This window comes from Nelumbo nucifera, chromosome 2 (assembly GCF_055504915.1).
Source record: "Nelumbo nucifera cultivar China Antique chromosome 2, China Antique-T2T, whole genome shotgun sequence".
In the NCBI taxonomy this organism is placed as follows: domain Eukaryota; kingdom Viridiplantae; phylum Streptophyta; class Magnoliopsida; order Proteales; family Nelumbonaceae; genus Nelumbo; species Nelumbo nucifera.
The window spans coordinates 103,922,132-103,942,414 of record NC_142650.1 but is presented as its reverse complement, the minus strand read 5'-3'; the positions used below and the strand labels follow the sequence as shown (position 1 = coordinate 103,942,414).

At 37.2% G+C, this 20,283-nt stretch overlaps 2 protein-coding genes across 4 annotated transcripts; both read left to right on the top strand.

The window, feature by feature from the left end:
* The first annotated feature begins 291 nt into the window (after positions 1 to 291).
* LOC104603554 (Pentatricopeptide repeat (PPR) superfamily protein) lies at positions 292 to 6,115 on the top strand. Of its 2 annotated transcripts, none has more exons than XM_010267618.3 (4): positions 292 to 3,112; positions 3,431 to 3,484; positions 3,735 to 3,912; positions 5,607 to 6,115. In XM_010267618.3, exon 1 carries the CDS (start codon positions 583 to 585, stop codon positions 3,025 to 3,027), a length of 2,445 nt encoding a protein of 814 aa, XP_010265920.1. In that variant the 5' UTR covers positions 292 to 582; the 3' UTR covers positions 3,028 to 3,112; positions 3,431 to 3,484; positions 3,735 to 3,912; positions 5,607 to 6,115. The 2 variants fall into 2 exon arrangements, with proteins under 2 accessions (XP_010265920.1, XP_010265922.1); XM_010267620.3 differs by having other exon boundaries at positions 5,574 to 6,115.
* A 10,419-nt stretch (positions 6,116 to 16,534) lies between these two features.
* On the top strand, positions 16,535 to 19,806 carry LOC104603555 (PRLI-interacting factor). 2 transcript variants are annotated; one of them, XM_010267621.3, is made up of 2 exons: positions 16,535 to 17,988; positions 18,902 to 19,806. In XM_010267621.3, exon 1 carries the CDS (start codon positions 16,963 to 16,965, stop codon positions 17,962 to 17,964), a length of 1,002 nt encoding a protein of 333 aa, XP_010265923.1. In that variant the 5' UTR covers positions 16,535 to 16,962; the 3' UTR covers positions 17,965 to 17,988; positions 18,902 to 19,806. The 2 variants fall into 2 exon arrangements, 1 of the variants encoding a protein (XP_010265923.1); XR_016082823.1 differs by having other exon boundaries at positions 16,536 to 19,231; positions 19,291 to 19,806.
* Positions 19,807 to 20,283: the final 477 nt, after the last annotated feature.

Below are 20,283 nucleotides of genomic sequence, written 5' to 3'. Positions count from 1 at the left end.
AATTTCAGTCTTTTTTCTCTAATAGAATTATGTCATTTTTTTACATCAAATTTCAGTATTCTTTCTCCAATCATCTACCAATTTATTACAACTTAGAGCCGAAACCGACCCAAACGACCCAACCCGATTCAAACCGACCAGGTCGGGTCGGTTGAAAAAATCTCAGTAAACCGACCCAACCCGACCCGTGAACAGCCCTACCCATAATATCAGATCGGAATCGGGTTAGATACGAATTCGAACCGGACAAACGGGTTTCGTTCGCAGCCCTACTCCTGGGATGAAAATAGTAGGGTTTTACGACCATTTGACAGAGCTGAGAAGGGTTTTAGCACTTGAGCCATAAGAGGAAGCTGCAAAATCTCCACAAGAAAGCTTCACGACTGTTTTCCTTCTGAACAAATCTCTCATTCTCTCACACACACTATATCGTTCCCCTTCAAAATCGGGTAAGTTCTTCCACTTCCGTCTCCTCACCGCTGAGAAAGGTAGGGTTTTTACTTTTACAAGATGAAGAAATGGACGCATCTCTTCTGATCTGAATCTGCAATATGTTGTCAAGTTTTACCCTCATAGATTCCCATGTGGGTTTCAGAAATTAGATTGTTTTCTCGTGGAAGATCGATAATTCCTCGCAAATTCTCTCGTTTTTATTCGGTGGCCGCAGCTGCTGAGTTACATCATCACTTCTCAGTTCCGGCTGCTGATGGCAAACCGGTTAAAGTACAGGGAAGGGGTCGTTTAAGTGGTGATTTCTTTGAATTAGATAGTTTTGAAGTTGTTGAAATCCTGAAAAGCTTGAGAAAGGAACCCAATCTCGCCTTCTCATTCTTTCGCCAGTTGAAGGACCGTGGCTTCCGCCATGATGTTGAGACATATGCGACAATTATTCGGATTCTGTGTGACTCGGGTCTGGGGAGGAAGCTGGATTCTCTCTTCTCGGAGCTTCTCTCGTCGGAGAACGACCGCCCTGGTTTGGAAATTTCAAATCTTTTCGAAGCACTCTCCCGGAGATGTGAGGACAAGGGAGTGGGTAAGCGTTCAAGTCCACTGCTTCGGGCTTTTGATGGATTGGTCAAGGCCTATGTCGGTCTTGGCATGTTCGATGAGGCTATCGATGCCTTGTTCCAGACTGGGAGGCGTGGGTTAGTCCCCCATGCCTGGTCCTTCAATTTCCTGATGAATTCTTTAGTTGAGCATGGCAAACTGGATATGGCGATGTCCATTTACTGGCAGCTGGAGAGGCTGGGATTGAATCCCAATATTTACACCTATACTATCATGATCAAGGCTTTGTGCAGACAGGGTAAATTGGAAGAAGCCCTTGATATGCTTGGGGAAATGGAAGAAGCCGGGATAAATCCTGATACTTTCACTTACACGACCTTCCTTGATGGATTGTGCTTGCATGGAAAGTCTGAATTTGGCTATGAAGTTCTCCAAATATGGCAGAGGACTGGAAAACCAATGAATGCCTTTGCATACAATGTTGTGATTCGTGGTCTTTGCAATGAGATGAAACTACAGACAGCCGAGGAAGTGCTTCTTGACATGGGAAGGCAAGGGGTGGTACCTGATGAATATAGTTACAGTTGCTTGATTCATGGGTACTGCAGAACTGGGAATGTACTAAGGGCCCTGTCAATCCATAATGAGATGATATCAAAGGGTATTAGGACAAATTGTACGATCATCAGCTCAATCCTCCAATGCTTTTGTGAAATGGGTATGACCTCTGAAGTGGTGGATCAATTCAAATATTACAGGGATTCAGGGATTTTCCTCGATGAGGTCTCATACAATATTGCAATGGATGCCTTGTGCAAGCTGGGCAAAGTGGAAGAAGCTAAGAGGTTGTTCAATGAGATGAAGGGAAAGCAGATGATTCCTGATACCATACACTTCACAAGCTTGATTAATGGGCATTGCCTGCGGGGCGAACTGGTAGATGCATGTGAAGTTTTTGAGGAGATGCAGGAAATGGGTGTTAAGGCTGATATTGTAACTTACAATGTACTTGCCAGTGGGTTTTCTAGGAATGGTCATGCAGAAGAGGCATTCAGGCTTTTAAATCATATGGATGAACAAGGTTTAAAACCCAACAGTGTTACATATGCCATAATCATTGAAGGACTCTGTCTTGGTGGCAAAGTGAAGGAAGCAGAAGAATTTTTTAATGGTTTAGAAGAAAAGTGTCCAGATGTCTGGACTGCCATTGTTAATGGGTATTGTGAAGCAGATCATATAAAAGAAGCCTATGATATGTTTTCCAGGTTGTCTAAGCAAGGGGCCTGTGTTAAAAGGAGTGCTGGCCTGAAACTTCTCAGTAGCCTCTGTAAGGGAGATGATGTGGATAGAGCACTTGTAGTGTTTAAGACAATGTTGAATTTTGGTATGGTCCCAGATCAAATTGCCCATAGTGAACTTATGGCTGCTCTTTGTAGGGTGAGGAAAGTGACAGAGGCCAGGGATGTGTTTAATGATTTGATTGAGAGAGGGTTAACACCGGATGCCATTACATATACTATAATGATAAATGGATACTGCATGATAAATTGTTTGCAGGAAGCCTGTGATCTATTTGAGAGGATGAAAGCTAACGGGGTTCAACCTGATGTAGTCACATACACAGTGTTGCTTGATGGTCATTTAAAGGCAGATTTTACAAAGATTCATTCCCATTTGCACTCAGGGGAAATAAAAGATTGCATAGCTGATGCTTCATCTTGGTGGAGTGATATGAGAGAGATGGAAATCAGACCTGATGTTATTTTCTACACTGTTTTGATTGATGGGTACTGCAAAATGGACAACCTTCAGGGTGCTCATGATCTTTTCAATGAAATGATTGAAGGTGGACTATCACCTGATACTATAACATATATGGTCCTTATATCCAGCTATTGTAGGAAGGGAGACATGAAGAGGGCTAAGGATCTTATGGATGAAATGTCGTCCAAGGGAATATCATTAGATACCTACATGATCCCTGTATTAGATAGGATTTTGAAGGCCAGGAAGGTGTAGTTTTCACAGTGATGACTGATAACTGGAGATTTGTAAGCAGATAAGCAAATCCAAGCCGACTAAATTAGCCAAATCATGTATAGTGGTAAGAGAAGAGTTATTATCGTTACTTAATTTTTGATGGTTCTGTTATTAACAATTATCCAATAACAATTGTTATGGGGGGCAACCTGGTTTAGAGACTGAGCCTGTCATGTATAGGATTCAGCTTTGTGGAAACCCTAATAAAGCCATGAAGAATGATGCTATTAAGGTTTTTTCTTAGGTTTCCCCAAAATGCTACAATAGATGACTAGTTTTCACATGTTTGATGACCAGATCAAATCTCCCTGCTACTGTTCTTAAATTACAATTTGGCTTTTCTCCTATAGCATCAAATAGTGACTCATTTATGTCCGTGCAGGCCTGAATAGAAGGCAAATGTATTGCTCAGAAGATTGGAGGTCACATATTGCAGGTAACAAACATTTGTGCAATATGAACTAAAAAAGAAAAATGTAATGTTTGATCCTTTCTCCCCTGTATGACTGGGGTGCTTTGCTTCCATTATCCTGAAATGGAGAAATATCTATTGCTTTTAACCTGCTACCATTTCCTTTTTGGGCATGTTTAGGATGCTAATGTGATTGGTGTGGATTTAGTACTTTTCCTTTTTTTCCTCTTACTTGTATGATTTGCATTTAATTTTTGAGTTTATCTTTTGATAGGGTCTAAGGCACCATTGCTTGGTGGTTGGTGCAATGCTAAAACCGAAAATGTTGGATGACAAGCCTGAGAATGTAGGTTTGGGTGAGAGAGCAGTCATTTCATGCAGGAAAATGCTGAAGGTTAGGCCTGTACCTGGTCCATCATTTGCAAGATCCTGGATATTGGAACCAATATTAGGTAATGGCCCAATCTCTACCTAGAATCAAACTGGAATTGTTAAATTTGCTTATGTCTGTGGAAATGTGCCTTATTGTAGGTTGATTCCCTCAGTTCCAGTATAGTGTTAGTGCTGTGCATAGCTTGAATTGATAGCCGGCATTGATCCCCATTTTACAAGTCTATTGTGTATGCACACAAATTCATTGTTTCATTGCATCTGTTCTTTGCTTCTAGTTTTTCATATTGTTCCGAGAAATCATTCACTTATCCATTACTAGTGTATTCTCACTATTAAAATTTACTCTTATGGATGTTTATTTCTCTTAAAATGGACATAAAAATTTCCAGACTGAAATATTTAACTACTATTCCATCCCGGTTAATGATTTTTTCCTGTCTCTTTTTTGTTTTTATGGAAATTGCCAAGAAACAATTGTTATTGTAAAAGGGGAAAATATGGCTATTATTTCATCCTGGAAAAATTTCAATCCATTTTACATTGAAACAAGTAGATCCAGGTGGACAATTTACCTCTTACAGCATGCTATCTGACAGGAGTCTGGATCTGATGTGCACTCACTATTCGCAGGACACTACAGTTGCACATGGGAATATCTTCCATACTTGTATGTGTCATTCATGGGGAGATATTCCCAGTGTGCAGCTGTACTGTTCTGTGCATAGTGTGCACCCACTGTTTTCTGCACAGCAGATCTGCTCTCATCTAAGAAATGGCATGAGAAATAAAAAACCTAAATTAGCATACTTCCTTGTATGGCTTAACTCTTCATGCTTTATATAGTAGCTTCATCACAATGCCACTTCAATATAAAATAGCCCTCTAAAGCCCTACCATGCCATGTACTCACCTATCGCTCCATGCACAACATGCATGGACCAAAAATTGATATAATATGCCATTGGGCATCATACTAATATTTTAAAATTTAAACCTTGGTCACAACATTCATTCTATTTGCTCATGTGCAAAAGATATGTTCTTCTCACTAGTGTTTGTGTAATATAAACTCTCCATTCTCCACTGTAACTTTTAGTTTATTGGTTTGGGAAGCACGAACGGGGACTGAAGCCCTTTATTTATCAGATTTAGTTCCTATGTATTGAAGATCCCGGTTTCTTCAGTACAAAGACCAATGCTTGTTCCTGTTTGAAAGTAATTGAAAATTCTTTGTTTCTGAAGGGTAGGGCTTTCAATTTGCACAAACTATTACATCCACAAGAAGGTTTTTTAAATCCCTTGACATATTCTATGAATTTTCTTGATGGAAGCTCTGAAAATGCTAGCTGTAAACCTGGATTTGGTTTTTGGAAAATTTAGAGACTGATTATGCTAAATAGAAACTAGATGAGTGTTTGGCTATTAAAGAGTAAATTTTGAAACAACAATAACAATTTTGGTAGCAGCAATCTAGATACTTGTGGTTATCATGTCGAGATCAGAATTCTCATTACTTTCATAGGTCAAGCAGAAGGAGAAATAGAATAGATTGGATTAAAAATGATGAAGGAGAACGGATTAATAGTACGGAAGGGTTTGCTAATACTTTTGTTAATCATTTTCAAAATGTTTGGCTAATATTTTTGTTAATAATCTGGAAGGGATTGCTAATATTTTTGTTAATCATTCCCCTTCTTCCTTTCTTGTCTTGCAATGAAAGTTTGAAGATGATCTTTTTTTTTCGGGTTATTAGTGAACATGATATTGAGAGGGTGTAGAGACTCCAAGGTGGTAGTGGGCTGGCTGCAGAATCCGAACAGTGCTGTTTGGCGCTACAAAGATCTCCTGAAAAAAAGTAAAGTGGCTCACAAGGAATATGTCAGTTAACTTCCAGTGGATTAGCAGATAAGCAAATACCTCGGCAGACTCTTTGGCTAAACAAGGGGTTTCTCAGGCTTCTTTGTATTGGGCTAACCTATAGTTGTGTTCTGCTTATTGATAAGATTTGGGTCTGTACTCATCCTAAAGGGGAGGTAGCATCTCATGCCTCCTCCAGGGCTGTTTGTACTCTTCTTATTCTCTTTCATTCATAAAAAAAAATAAGAACATGATATTGAGAAGCTATGAAATCCCTTCTTTTGAGTATGTAAAGGATGTGGTTAAGTCCTTGAGGAGTTTGAAAGCTCTAGGACCAGATGGGGTTCCTGCATATAAAAAACTTTGGGATTTAATGGGGCAGGATATTCGTGATTTTGTTTGTTATTTTTTTGAATAAGAAATCATTAAAGAGATCGAATCCAATTTTATTGTCTTGGTCCCAAAAAGTTCCAAGTATCTTTGGTTAATTACTTTAGACCTCTTAGCTTCTGTACTGTAGTCTATAAAATTTTAGTTAAATTACTAGCTAATGGTTGAAGATGGTTTTAGATAAATTGCATTTTCCCAGTTCAAACTGTTTTTATTCTTGGAAGACAGTTAATGGATAATGTTGTTGTGGCTCTGGAATTAATTCATTTTATGAGAGTTGGCCTTGGTGCAACGGTTGGGTTGCCCCATTACAACCTGGGTGACCAGGGTTCAAATCTTGGAAACAGTTAATGGAAGACAGTTAATGGATAATGTTGTTGTGGCTCTGGAATTAATTCATTTTATGAGAGTTGGCCTTGGTGCAACGGTTGGGTTGCCCCATTACAACCTGGGTGACCAGGGTTCAAATCTTGGAAACAGCTTCTCTGTATATGCAGCAAGGGTAAGGCTGCATACACCTATCCCTCCCCAGGCCCTGCATTGGTGGGAGCCTTGTGCACTGGGCTGCCTTTAAAAAAAAAAAACTAAAACATAGTGGTTATGTAGCTATTAAATTGGATCTTTCAAAAGCTTATGATAGATTGAACTGGGATTATCTGATTACAGTTTTAAGAGCCTTGGATTTTTGTTCAGATTAGTGCAATATGATTTATTAGAGTATTTTATCAACGGGTTTTTCCATACTTATAAATGGTAGTCTAGGAGGATTTTTTGCTCATTCTAGATGTTTGAGACAAGGAGATCCTTTTATCTCCTTAAAAGGATGAACATGATTTCTGGTCTTTCTATTTGTAGAGAAGCTTCTAGTATAATTCATTTATTGTTTGCTGAGGACATTCTCTTATTCGGTAGAGCTTCTAAAGAAATTGGTCAAATTGGATGTTCTGAAAACTTTTCAGGAATGGTCTTTGTCAAATAATTAATATAAATAAATCAGGTGTTTATACCAGTAGGAATGTGCCAATAAATGTGCAAAGATTTGAGGAGCCAGTTAAAGATGCCAAGGTTTGATATTACTTTTAGTATCTCAGAGTCCCTTTGGCTTGGAAAAGGAATAATTGTCGGGATTTAAAGTTTGTGCTGGATAAATTTTATAATAAGCCGAGTAATTAGAAGGCCAATTATTTATCTCAGGTAGTGTGTCAAGTTCTGATTCTGTGCTTCAGTCTCTACCTCAACATTGTATGAATGTTATTAAGTTGGAAAAATCTATGCTGCTGGAAAGACATGACAACAGAACTTTGATTAATCAAAACCCCCATAAATACCACCTGATTGGTTACCACTTTTGTGATACGGGTTGATTGATTACAAGTTTTTCTGGTATCATAGTCAAACCCTGTTAAGTTTCCTAAAAAGTTTTTGGATTAAATGGTGGAAGTACAGAGAAAATTTTGTTGGGTATCTTGGGGTCAAAGTCCTATGTCTAATCTTAGATGGCCGTCTTAGGATAACTTGTGTGCTCCTAAAGATTGGGGGGATTGGGTTTCAGAAATGTTGAAACTATTAAATTAGCTTTGAATTGTAAGCTATTTTGGAGGTTTCTAACTAATTCATATTCTTCCAGTGTTTGGAAGGTAATTGTAAATTGACTAAATTCTCCATTTGTTAAAAGAAGACCCGTCTTGTATTATTTCTAAAACTTCTAGTCTTAATATCTGGGCCTTGCCTTATATTAAGGATTTAGATAAGTTTATTGTTCTCATAGTTCCTCCTAATAGAAACCAACACCTGATTCCAGGGATGACTTTCTTTTCATCCCACAATTCTATCCCATTGGTTGAAGCCACCTGGTGGGGTTCTCAATGTTTGATGGTGCCACTTCCCCACATAAATCTGGCATTGGCATTATCATACATGATTCACATGGATGTTTCTTTTATGCTCGAGCCATTCCACTATCTGCATCACCACCCCTTTCCATGAAGCAGAAGCCTTATTTGAAAGCGTAAAACTTGCTTCTACTATTGGTTTTTCATCTGCCATTGTTGATGGCGATGCCAAGAGTTCGGTAGGAATCTTATCAGCCTCAATGGAGTATTTACACACTCATTTTCAATTGCAGGAGCTTACTAACTCGTCTTCCTCTTTTCTCAGTTACCTATATCCTGGGTCATGCAATATTGTTGCTCATAGGGTTGCAAGACTTTTTGATTCCTCTGTTGAATCATGATATATCTGAGATTTAAGTTGAATGGGTTAGCCTATGGGTGTTGTCCCGAAAAAAAAAAGAGACCAAAAGGATTTGAAGGCTAGAGATCTTTTGCCAAATTTAGGAATGTGGGATAGACAATTTAAGAGTTTGTTTTTTGTGGAGGTGATTGGTTTGATTTATAATATTATATTTTTAAAAACAGAAATGGGGAATCCATAGGACACCTTATAAATTTCCGGGTGGCTAGGAATTTGTGGCAATATTAGCTTGACCTTATCTTAAGAGGGAAATACAGCTGGTCCCCCAAACAATGTCAAGGACTTCTTAGCTCAATGGCCTGGCCTGAAGTTCAAGCTAGGTGGAAGAGGCAGAAGCTTTTGGGAAGAACGTAATAGGAGAATCCTCGAGGATAGAATAAGACGGGATCTCTTCCCGTGAGTCAATTAGAGCTCGGTGCCATTCTTTTCTTATTCAGTGGGTGATGTACAGCATGGTTTTCGAAGGTCCCAATAGAGATGTGCAGAGAAGCTGGCTTGATCTGCTATTGACCTCTCCTCCCAATCTCAGACCTATTAACTTGCTGCCCCCAAGGCGAGACAGATTTTATTCTGAACTTTGATGGAAGTTTTAGAAAACCCCTAGAAGCCCCTGCGACTACAGGAATTGGGGGCCTTTTGAGAAGATAAAATGGATATCTGGTTTGGCTTTACAGTAGCCCAACCTCTACTTCCGATGCAACAGCGCTGAGGTTTGCCCTCTTGGAAGGGCTTAGAATTGCAGCCCATCTGTTCACTTCTCTGGTTGTAGAAGGTGACTCAAGAAATGTCATCAATTCAGTTTCCTCTCATGATCCAGGCCCTCGGAAGCTCACTCATTTCTTTCTGGAATTCTAAGAGATAATCTCTAACATGAACTGCAGCTTTAGATGGATTCCTAGAAGCTTAAATCAGCTGCTAGATGGCCTAGTGAAATCAGGGTTTCGAAGGAATTTATGGTACAATGCGAGCACAATGCCTTCATAAGTAGGCTTTGTTTCTTTTTGTTTTTCAAGGCCTGTTGTGCATCCTCTCATGTACATCCCCCCTTTTGACTAATGATATAGATGTTAGGGGCGCCCGGGGGGGGGTCTAATCAGGGTTTAGATCCATATTGTGAAAATACATATGTTAAAATTGGAAATAGAAAAGAAGAAATTAATAATTTATTATTTGAAATGTATAATTTATATGAATTTCAAATGGTAGGGCATAGGAAAATTGCAACTTGTACATATGCAACTTCTACTTCTAAAACATCTAGTCCAATAGTGGAAAATAAAAATTTTGGTCTCTAATAAGTAAAAGGCAGAAATCTACTATGACTTAATTAATAAGTTCATTTATTGAACTTAATTTTTATTTACAAGCAAATTTTTCTAAGGCCCCGTTTGACATGCCTTTTTGTGCGGGTTATCGATTTTTTAGAAGCTTGGCAGCCCGCATTTTCGTTTTTTCCCGTTTGGTTGGGAAAAAAGATCTAGCCGCCAAAAGATGTGTTGAAAAGACGTGTGAAGCCCGTTTTGGGTGCTTTTTGGGAAGTTTCAAATGGAGCTTTTCGATTTTTTTTTTCAACTCGTCCTTCCGCAAAAAGTTACACCTTAATGAAATGGTCTTCAAGCTGTCAAGATCTTAATGCAAAAGCTCACTACGTCTTTTGATTGTCAAAGCTTTCAAAAGATCTTTCCGAAAAACTTGTCAAACAACCTCTAATTTAGGTGATTTCTTCAACTTAGAGGAGCTAAATAATTTTGATATTTTAATTTGGTGGAGTGGACAGAAAAAAATTATCCAATTTTTCCCACCATGGCATGTGATTTACTAACCCCTCCAGTGTCTACAATTACATTAGAGTTGTTTTAGTGTAGGTAATAGGGTGTTGGACGATAAGAGAAACTACATGAATGATGAAAGTCTGTAGATGTGCATATACTTGAAATATTGACTGAATGTTGAGGATAGATTGCAAGGTAAAGGAGGGCATGGCTTTGATGTCAAAGTCAAGGAGATGTAGGTGGAACTTGAAGAAAAATGATCAAGTCAATATTTTTTTGTATATACTCAATAATTGTATAGCATTTTTAAAATTACTATAAATTTTATTTAAATTATTTGTTATTTTTTCAACAATGTAATTTTTTATTTTCAATTTATATATTATTTTTATATTCTATTCCATTTCCAACATGTCACTTATTGTATTGTTCAAATTCAAATGAAATAAAATTTCTAATTTTTTCAAATTTGTTGTCTATTTGGTATTTTGTTAATTATTTTTCGTTAAATTTTTATTTTTCCTAAAGTTGTCACTTTGACTCTTTACTTAGCAAAAAATAAAATAAAAATTAAAAAGTAAAAAAGAAAAAACTAGCCCGAGTTTACCTAAGCCCAAGGCAGACTCATAACCAACCCAACATGGCTCAGGCCTGCACAGGCTCCTACCATGGGCCGTGCTAGGCTGATTTACACCTCTAAGCACAATCTGAGAAACATTTTAACAGTAGTTTGCCGTGTGGTATGACCAAGGTTTTTATAATCGGAACGGACAATGAACCGGTCAGGGGTCTGATTCTTGGATTGAATGGTTTGACCATTCAAACTGAATGGATGACCCGTTCTAACAAAAAAGTTTAAAAAATTAAAAAAATAAAAAAATGGTTAAAACCGTTGGATGATTTGACTGCCTGAGTCAGTGGTTTGCTGACCAAATCAAATGTTTAGTAAAATAATGGTTATGGGGTAAAACAGATCGGTTTCCATTTTCCGGTCCGATCGTGCTCATGGTTTGAAATGTTGGTGAACCTTTGGTTTTACATACTAACTACCAAAGCCAAACGTGATAAATATTGGGTGTGATCATTCTGACAATAGTTTGGGATTGCAGCCATTTATCTCACCTGAAATTTCAGATATATAATATTTAAATAATGAAACATAAAAAATACAAATAAAAATATTATATGGTATAAAATATTTATAAATCAATTAAAATATACAAAAGAAGATGCCCTGAATTTCTAAATGAGATTAAATGGCTGAAAACCTTGATGGTGCCCCCTTTGGTTGAATGAAAATTCAAGTTGGAATTCAAATGAAATCAACGATTCAGCAGCAGTGTTCTGAAGGTCTTCACTGACGTTCTCTTCTAGGTGAGTTTTTGATGAATTACCTGAGATCCGCTTGTGAAAAGTTTGATTTGATTTGGTTTAAATCAAGATTCGTTCAAATTTAAATCGAGCTTCAAGTTGAACTCAATCTTAATGAAATTCGGATTGTGAGTCCAATCAAGTTTATATTATATATAGTATTTTTTAATTTTCATATTATATAATAATAAATAATTTTTTTATATTTATAACAAGAAATAATATATGTATTAATTAATTTATATATATTATTTTTTATTATGTATAGTTTTATATCTATAATTTTGTATTTTTTTATATGAAGATTGACTCAATATTGAGCCCAAGCCCAGCCAATCTTAAATATAAGCTCTCGAGTTTTTCTACCAAGCTGGGTTGAGCCGAAAAGCCAAATATTCCCTAATCCTAGGATTAGGGGTGTCAACAGTATTTGAAAATCTAATTTTGAATTTGAGATTCAACCTAATTGAATTGGATTCGGATAATTCGAATATATAATTAGTCGAATTCAGATTTCCTATTGATACCAAATAGTTAATTGAATTTGAATTCGGATATGACTTGATTCGATTCGATAAATATTTGAATCGAATCAAATATTTGAGTATTTAATCAAATTCAAATTCAGATATTAATTTTCAAAATCCATTGAATATCGAATCGAATTTGAATATCAAATTTTCTAATCGGATTTGGATTCAGATATTGCTTGATCTAATTCGAATTCGATCCGTTTACACCCCTACTTAGGACTCGAACAATATTTAACTAATTCTTCATCAACAATGAAACAAGACAAAGGCCCAACAAATTGGCTTAGTAATTTTCATTGTTCTAAGCGATTTATTATGGTTGGTTTGTGGATAGGGAATCCAATGGTGTGAGGTAATACCTGAATTCAAAATTTGATTAGGAAATTCATGAGTCCGAACCTAAATCGGATCTAAGCGATGGCTTTACCATCATACCCTTTATAAAATAAAGAAAATAGCTCGTAATATAATTTTGTTAGAGAGAAATAAAGAGAATATAGGTAATTTTGTATATGCACATTAATGTCGTAGTCGGCTTGGATATTTATTAGATTCAATCTATTTTGTGATTCATTTAGAAACAAGAGAACAACAGAAATGGATACAACAAAAGGCAAAAGCAAGACATTCATAGACTTAAACTTGTGACAAAAGAAACAACAAACAAGGAAGAGAAGAGTTACACACAACAACTACCGCCGAAACTAAGGTTCTTTACTAACTTGATCAAACACCACATAGTCCACCAACCATCTAGGCATAGCTTCAGCGAAACAGCTCTGAGAAGACAAACCATGGATAGCTAGCTTATGTGCCACTCTATTAGCAGAGCGAGGCATCAAACAAAAATCAAAAGATCTTCCTTGAATAAGCTTTCTTAAATCCATGCATAAAAACAACATATCATGGTGACAGTTCAGATCAAAATCAAAATGACTGTCTATTAGTGATTCAAAAATCACTACTTCCAAATTTAAACTAATTGTAGTTTTCACTGCTTCAAATAAGGCTTTGGCTTCTGCAATAAAAAAAGAAGTTTGAATCTGACAAGCCTTTGCAAAAAGACATACGCCTGCAAAATCTCTAAAAACAAAACCCACTGAAACTTTCCTTGGATTTTGAAACCCACCATCCACATTTGCTTTGAAACTTTCCTTGGATTTCAAATCAGGCCATATTTAAATTTGAGATGATAAAGTAAATGACTTAATGGTATAAGTTTCATACCCGAATTCCACCAATTACCATATTTGAATAATCATAATCGATTTAATTATATAGAATCTCAAATACGAAATCACACTTTTGGATATTGTTTACACCTTGTGTAACTTTGGCTGATTGGTAAAATGCATGTTTGAAAAACATCAGATTTGACGTTTTAAATAGAAATAACAATTTCTATCGATCAACTAAAAGTGTTTTCAAAACGTTTCACATAGAAGGATGTTTCTCACACAAATTTGTATGGATTGCCCAAAACACAACAACAAAACATCACTGCACCATTCACCCCCTCAAGTTTTTTTTCGTTTATATCCACCATTTCCTTGTTTTTAATTCATTTTCTTTTATATGGGTTTTGAAATCATTGACTCATTTACCTTATTTTGGGGTTTTTCCATCCTACAACTCCTAGCCCTTAAGTAGGGATACAAACAGATAGGATCTGATTCGAATCAGGGTATATTCGAATATGATCCGACACTGTCAAGTTGGATCCAATTCGATCAGATCAGATAAGACTCAATTTGAATTTAAATCCTATCGGCAAGTCAGATCTTCGGATCTGATCTGATTCGATTTATTTTCTTTAAAAATTAATAAATTATTAAAATAAAAATAAAATATAATAAAAACAAAAAATATAAGCAATTTTTTTAATTATTTTTATCATATATATACATGTTTTTTATAAAAAAATAAAAAAATAACAAATTTATAATAATATATTTATAAATAAATAAATAACATATATATATATATTTATATTTATAAATATATAATATATATCAGATCGGATAAGGATGATCTGAATCCAAGTATCCAATCCATTCCAAAGACCCGAATAGGGTGATCCAATATATCGAATCATAGATCGAATCGGATCATCATCCTATCCATTTACACCCCTCACCTTAAGACACTATTTTGTCCATTTTGTTCTCAGGCAGGGGATTCAGATATGGGGTTGACTGATATAAAAATTTTATCCGGTGAACCTTTGGCAGCTCAAAATGGTTGATTAAAAAAGACTATTGACCTATTCCATAAGCTCGAGTCTTAAATCTTAATACATGTGAATAATGTGCACCCATCGCCCATGGTTTTGACGACTTTTGCCCCAATATTGATCACACTCATTTGATTCGATGGATTAATACATGGTTTTCTAATTGTTGTTTACCGGATGGTTGGACCGCTTGGCTCAGAAATCATTTAGTCAACTGGTTATGTTTCACTTTTAATCCATTTTTTAGCTAAAATTCATTGATTTTGTCAGTGACCCGCTGATTCAGGTGGTCGTACCATTGATCCACAACCCAAAAATATTATTGAAAATCGACTGACCTTTTGTGAAAACCGATCCACTCAAGTCGTAACGGTTTGGGTCAATTTTTTGATTTGGTCAGTTGGTTCAAAAGATTTAAACTTAAAAATCAAATTTAATTATAAAAATTATAGTGCAATTATTAAAAAATAAATTTAAAAATTAGATTTATGATATAAAACATGGGAAACTTCCACTTTTCCATATTAAAAATTATATTTAAAATATAAAATATTAATATATATCTATGGTTAAGTCGTTCGATTTTGGTTGGTTTACAAATGGCCAAAGTGAAATTGATCCAACTTGGTCAATTTGGAAATTTTTTTAACCAAAGCGGACCTAAAATACTAGAAAACCGACCAACTCGAGTCGAGTTCATCGGGTTGGTTCGTTTTATTAGTTTGATGAATAAACCTAACTGAAGTTAATTATTGTTATTTTTGTATTATAAAAAAATTATTAAAATTATTATATAAAATATAAATAATTATTAATTATTTTAAAAGTTGAAAAATATAAAACAATTGTATACTCTTATGTGATTCTATTAGGGTCATTTACTAGCATGGTTTTTAAAACCGACCCGGAGACCGAACTGGTCAGGGGTCCAGTTATCGGGTCAAATAGTTTGACCGTTCGAACTGAACAATCGGCCCGTTCTAACAAAAAAGTAAAAAAATAAAAACATTCAAAACCATTCGAATGGTTAATCACCCGGGTTAGTAGTTTGCTGACCAAAATCAACGTTTTTTGGAGAAAATTCGATTTTAGCGAAAAACGGAACCGGTCACCTGACCAGTTCCCAGTTTTTCCAGTTCGGTCTAGTTTTGAAAACCATGTTTACTAGAACACATCTTATAGTTTTACATATTTACTTAAACCTACCTTATAATTTTCATTTTATTAAAACATTCCATATATTTTAAAACTTATTTACTTAATTAACCTTTCATTAAGGAGTGTTTGTTTTGCCATTAGGCCCATGATTTTTTAATCCAAAAATACCCTTATCACTTTTTTTGTATAGAAAACAAAATTAACCAAATATAGCCAATAGAGTGGTTGTTTGTGTCTTATAAAGCGCAAAAATAGTATTTTTATTTTTATTTTCTTTTGATTAAATTTATTTAAATAAACATTAGGGTCAATATTGTCATTTTCCACTATCATCTAATGAAGATTGATTAAATCCATTGTAAATTATAAGTGATGTTTTAGTAAAATTTTAACTATAGACTAGATTTTAGTAAATCCATAAAATTATAAGAGATATTTTAGTAAATGACAGTTTCTATTATTTAGCTTTTGCGGATCCCACTAGTATATAGTTATTTTCTATATAATTTAATAGTGGATATGATTTAAAATAGAAAGAATTGGGGATGCATATAATTGAGATAAGATAAGGCATGAATGATGACAATGATTTTATAAATTTAAATATAATCTTAGGTTCGAATTTTAAATTCTTTTAAAATAAAACTTTATTAATTTCTGCGACCAAACCCGGATGCCTGGACCGGCCCGGTCCATTATCACGTCGTCTGCATGAACCCCCATGCACGCGCACCTACACGTATCCAGAATTCCGATTTTCCGAGTGACGAAAGGAATCGAATCCAACCATCAGGCCTCACGCGTGCACACTACACAACGTCTTTGTGCGAGTGAGCAAATTACAAGATGCTTTAAGGGTGTTCTAGTCATTTCGCGAGTCGGTCAGGATTTTCTGCTAATAAAATAGCATCTTGACGTAAATCCATGCCAGATAAGGGGTAAATCCCGCCTTCGCTAACAAACAAGTTCAGGTTGGAACCGAACTCGGATCTCAATAACGTACTCGACCCACGAACGGCAGGAATTTCCAATCTCAGCCACCCAAAACTCAAAAGAAAATCTGACCGTCCGTCCCGTCCTCTCTGCCTATAAAAGGGTATCTATGGGCGATGTGATTTCCTCAGAGACCGTTCACGATTTCGTCTGCGTTCGAGGATTGGAAAGGAGCGAGCGTTCGAGAGAGAGAGGGAGAGAGAAGGAGAGAGGATTACATCATCTTCTAACGTTGGTCTCATCAGGCTCTGTTGGATTTGATCTGTATTATTGGGAACTTAATATATTTTTACAATCTTGTCCGAAGAGAATCTTTTTTTTTTAGGGTTCTTGGGGTTTCTTCGGCTGTGAATCTTCCCTTTCTGTGGGTTAAGCTTTTATAGATTGTCTTGATCTGAACGCCTTGGTTTTTAGTTGGTGTGGTAGTCTCGCGGGAAGATTGATTCAGGAGATCGTTTGTTTAAAAGGGTTTTTTGTTAGGGTTTGTTGGGATTCGATCTCTTAGGTGGAGGTTTGGTTTGGTTTGCTTGGTTGGGATTTGGGGATCCGATGAACGATCAGTCCCAGATGATGAATCAGTCTCAGATGTTGAATCGAAGCTATGGAATCTGGCCACCGCCACCACCTCCGCCTCCGCCGGAGGATTCTCTTAAGTTTCAGAACCCTTCGAGGCCGGCTTTTGTGGCAGCAAAGCCCGGGAGGAACAATTGGAAGGGAAAGAAGATTGCTGATAAGAGGAAAGAGAATCGACGAAAGGAGAAGGCAGTAGTTGGTAGTGGCGGCGCTGGAGTTGGAGGTCTAGGCGGAGGGGGAGGGTATAAACCCCCGACTCTCCATGAACTGCAATCTCAGAATCGTTTGAAGGCTCGGAGGTTCTACCCAAAGAAGAAGTTCAATCGGTTTGCACCATTTGCCCCGAGGAACACGACTTCTTTTATAATTCGAGCAAAGAAATCGGGAGGAATTGCCTCACTTGTATCCCCTTGCCCTGTGACGCCGGCGATTCTTCCAACTCCGATTTTCTCCCCGTCGAGGGAGGTTCTTGTTGACATGGCGAAGGAAGAGTGGGGGTTGGATGGTTATGGATCCATGAAGGGTTTGATCAGGCTTCGGTCGCCGGGGCACGAGGTTCGCGATGATGATGAAGAAGAGGAAGGAGGGTCGAGCGAGAGTGATGTTGAAGAGCATGTTGAGGTGGAAAGGAGATTGGATCACGATTTGAGCCGATTTGAGATGATTTACCCGAATGGAACTGACGAGAATGCCAACTTGTTGGAGAACCGAGTGGACGATCAGGACACACACATTGCACAGCTGGAGGAAGAAAACCTGACATTGAAGGAGCGGCTTTTTTTGATGGAGAGGGAGTTGGTGGACTTGAGAAGGAGATTGCAGTGCTTGGAGACGGAGAGCCGGGTGAAGGAGGAGAACAATGAGGCGTCGGAGAATGCATCGGAGAATGAAGTCGGAGGAGGGGATAATGTATCAGAGAATGAAGGGGAAGGGACAGGGGATGTCTGCTCAGAGAAGAGCGTCGGCGACGGTGACTGATTACATTGTCCCTCCCTCGTTGATGTAAGTCTCTTCTCTGTACAGATCCTTCTTGGGATTCTAGTCTCTTGATGTTGTTATCTGTGCAAATATCTCTGTATATATTGGCTTATAGGATGGTAGAAGACTAGTAGTTGTTCCCTTTTTTTTTTGCTCCTCCTCGTTAATTGTCTGATAATTTGACATTGGGCTTTTCAAGTTAGGAACTTGGGCATCAAAACCTAAGCCAAAAAAATTGACTGAAACGAAGTCTGCATCATTCCAGACATACCTTCCTTCGCACCAACTGATGGTGGCTCAGTTGGTAGGATATATCAGTAGAGACCTGGGATCAAGTCCCACTGCCACCAGGGTTGGGGGATTTAAGGGGAAGGGGGATGGGCTACCCCCCGTTGTGTAGTCCTATACCTGGCACTGGTTAAGAGATTTGATCAAGGAAAAGGAGTTCTAAGTTCTAAAATTCTTCTCATTATAGGTCCAGGGGGGGAGGGAGGGAAAATGGTTAGGTTCTGTCAGTCATGGGATTAGGTTTTTATCATCTCTCTTCTTTTAGACTGTTTAGGTAATGCTTTTTCTTCTTTATTTCAAGTAAGACGAGAGAAATTAAGAACAGAATTTTTTGTTCCAATTTAATGTTGATTGGTTTCATTTGCTACATATCATGGAAAACATAGTACATCTGGTATTTATTTTCTTTATGGATTAAATTTAGTACTTGTGAGATGAAATATATGCCTTGTTTGTTATCATATTGTATTGGATTTTTCTCCAAATTCCAATGGAGTAGATGTCTGTTATGGGTTCTGCCTTGTATGTAGCGGTAGACTTGGATTTGTTTAATATTTATATTGGCATCAAATAAAATGCTTTTATATTGTAATTGTACTGTTTGAGACTTGAGAGCTGTTTGTGTTCAACAAATGAGTATCATTTGCAGTAGTTCCTTTCCTCGAGAGGCTATCTATCTATGCTCAAAATTGCTCATGTGGCCTGTCTCAACTGTCAATGCTTTTGTATCATGTACGGCCAATCTACTGAATGGGCCATGGAGGAAGGTAGCCATTCTGAGCAAATGATCCGTGTCCAATCGCAAATTTCTGGACTGGAAGATGGGATTATTCAAGGGTGTTCTCGAGGGTCATAGCACCAATCCAGGGCTTCCCACCCATCTGTTCATCAAGGGATCTAAGTTCCAGAAATAAGAAAAGGTGTGTTGCAGCCGAGGCAGAGTCCCCTTTCATGGTGCCTGTCAAAGAGTTAGAAGAGAGCTTTGGCCTTCAAAGGATGATGAAGGAAGGATTCAGGTGAAAAAGGAACAGAATTGAGGCTAAAGATTTGGAAAGACTGGAGAGTTGTGCTCCCTCTCCAAATTCCAAAGGTGGAACCAGGGAGGAAAGCTGTGAAATCTCCTTCCAAGTCGTGCAACAGCGAGACGAGATGGTGTGGTGGAGAATGGAGATTGGCCGGCTGTTGTGGTTGTCCTAAATCCCAACACAAAAGTTAACCGATTCTCCCTAAACTACTGCTCTAGAATGCTATTGAAGGGAAGTGCAAGTGGGGCCTGGGGGTGGCTTTGCGTGTGGGACAAGAACATAGAGAAGAAAGTTGTCAATGTAACTGTTTTGTTTGAACTGTGGATGTGGTGGTCGACGCCGTCGGTGGAAGCAATGCAAATTTCTTTTCTTTTAGTTTGCTATCAAAGAGTTTCTGTTTAGTAGCTTTACCGCCACGGTGAATCAGAATGAAACTTTAAAAGTTGTTCCCACTTCCACCGGCCCCACCGATTCATTCAATAAAGAACACAAGATCAGGCAATAAAATAAAATCGTATTCCTTCTCATATGTGGTAACTCTATATTTGGAATTTGGTAACACACTAACACCTTGTCTAAATATATTACCGAGGAATAAAAAACAAACAAGTAACTAGTTCCTGCTTCCAATATCATTGAGAAATCTAAATTTAAGAATAGGAGATTAAAATGCGTTTAAGTTACCATTTGTTTCTGTACCTCTCTCGTGTTTAGGTAAGCTTTGGATCAACTTCAGCTTCAAGTGATGAACCGGGTAGCTTTTGTTCTTAATTTTGATTGGTTCTATTCGAATCTTTGGAGCTTGGGTTTTGGTTCAATTCTGCCAATCTCTACATATACAATCTGGGTAGTAGGTAGACAGTATTGTGGGAGTGTACAGGTTCAAAATATCAGTACATATCTAGTATATTATTATCATATATTACATCAGTTTCAGGGTCTACATGTAAATGTAAGGTTATGGCACGTGGTTACCTTTGAAGGTTAATATCCTTCTCATAGGAAA

Excerpts from the sequence above, each read along its gene's own strand:
- LOC104603554 (XM_010267618.3), top strand. The coding sequence starts at position 583 with ATGTGGGTTTCAGAAATTAGATTGTTTTCTCGTGGAAGATCGATAATT.
- LOC104603555 (XM_010267621.3), top strand. The coding sequence starts at position 16,963 with ATGAACGATCAGTCCCAGATGATGAATCAGTCTCAGATGTTGAATCGA.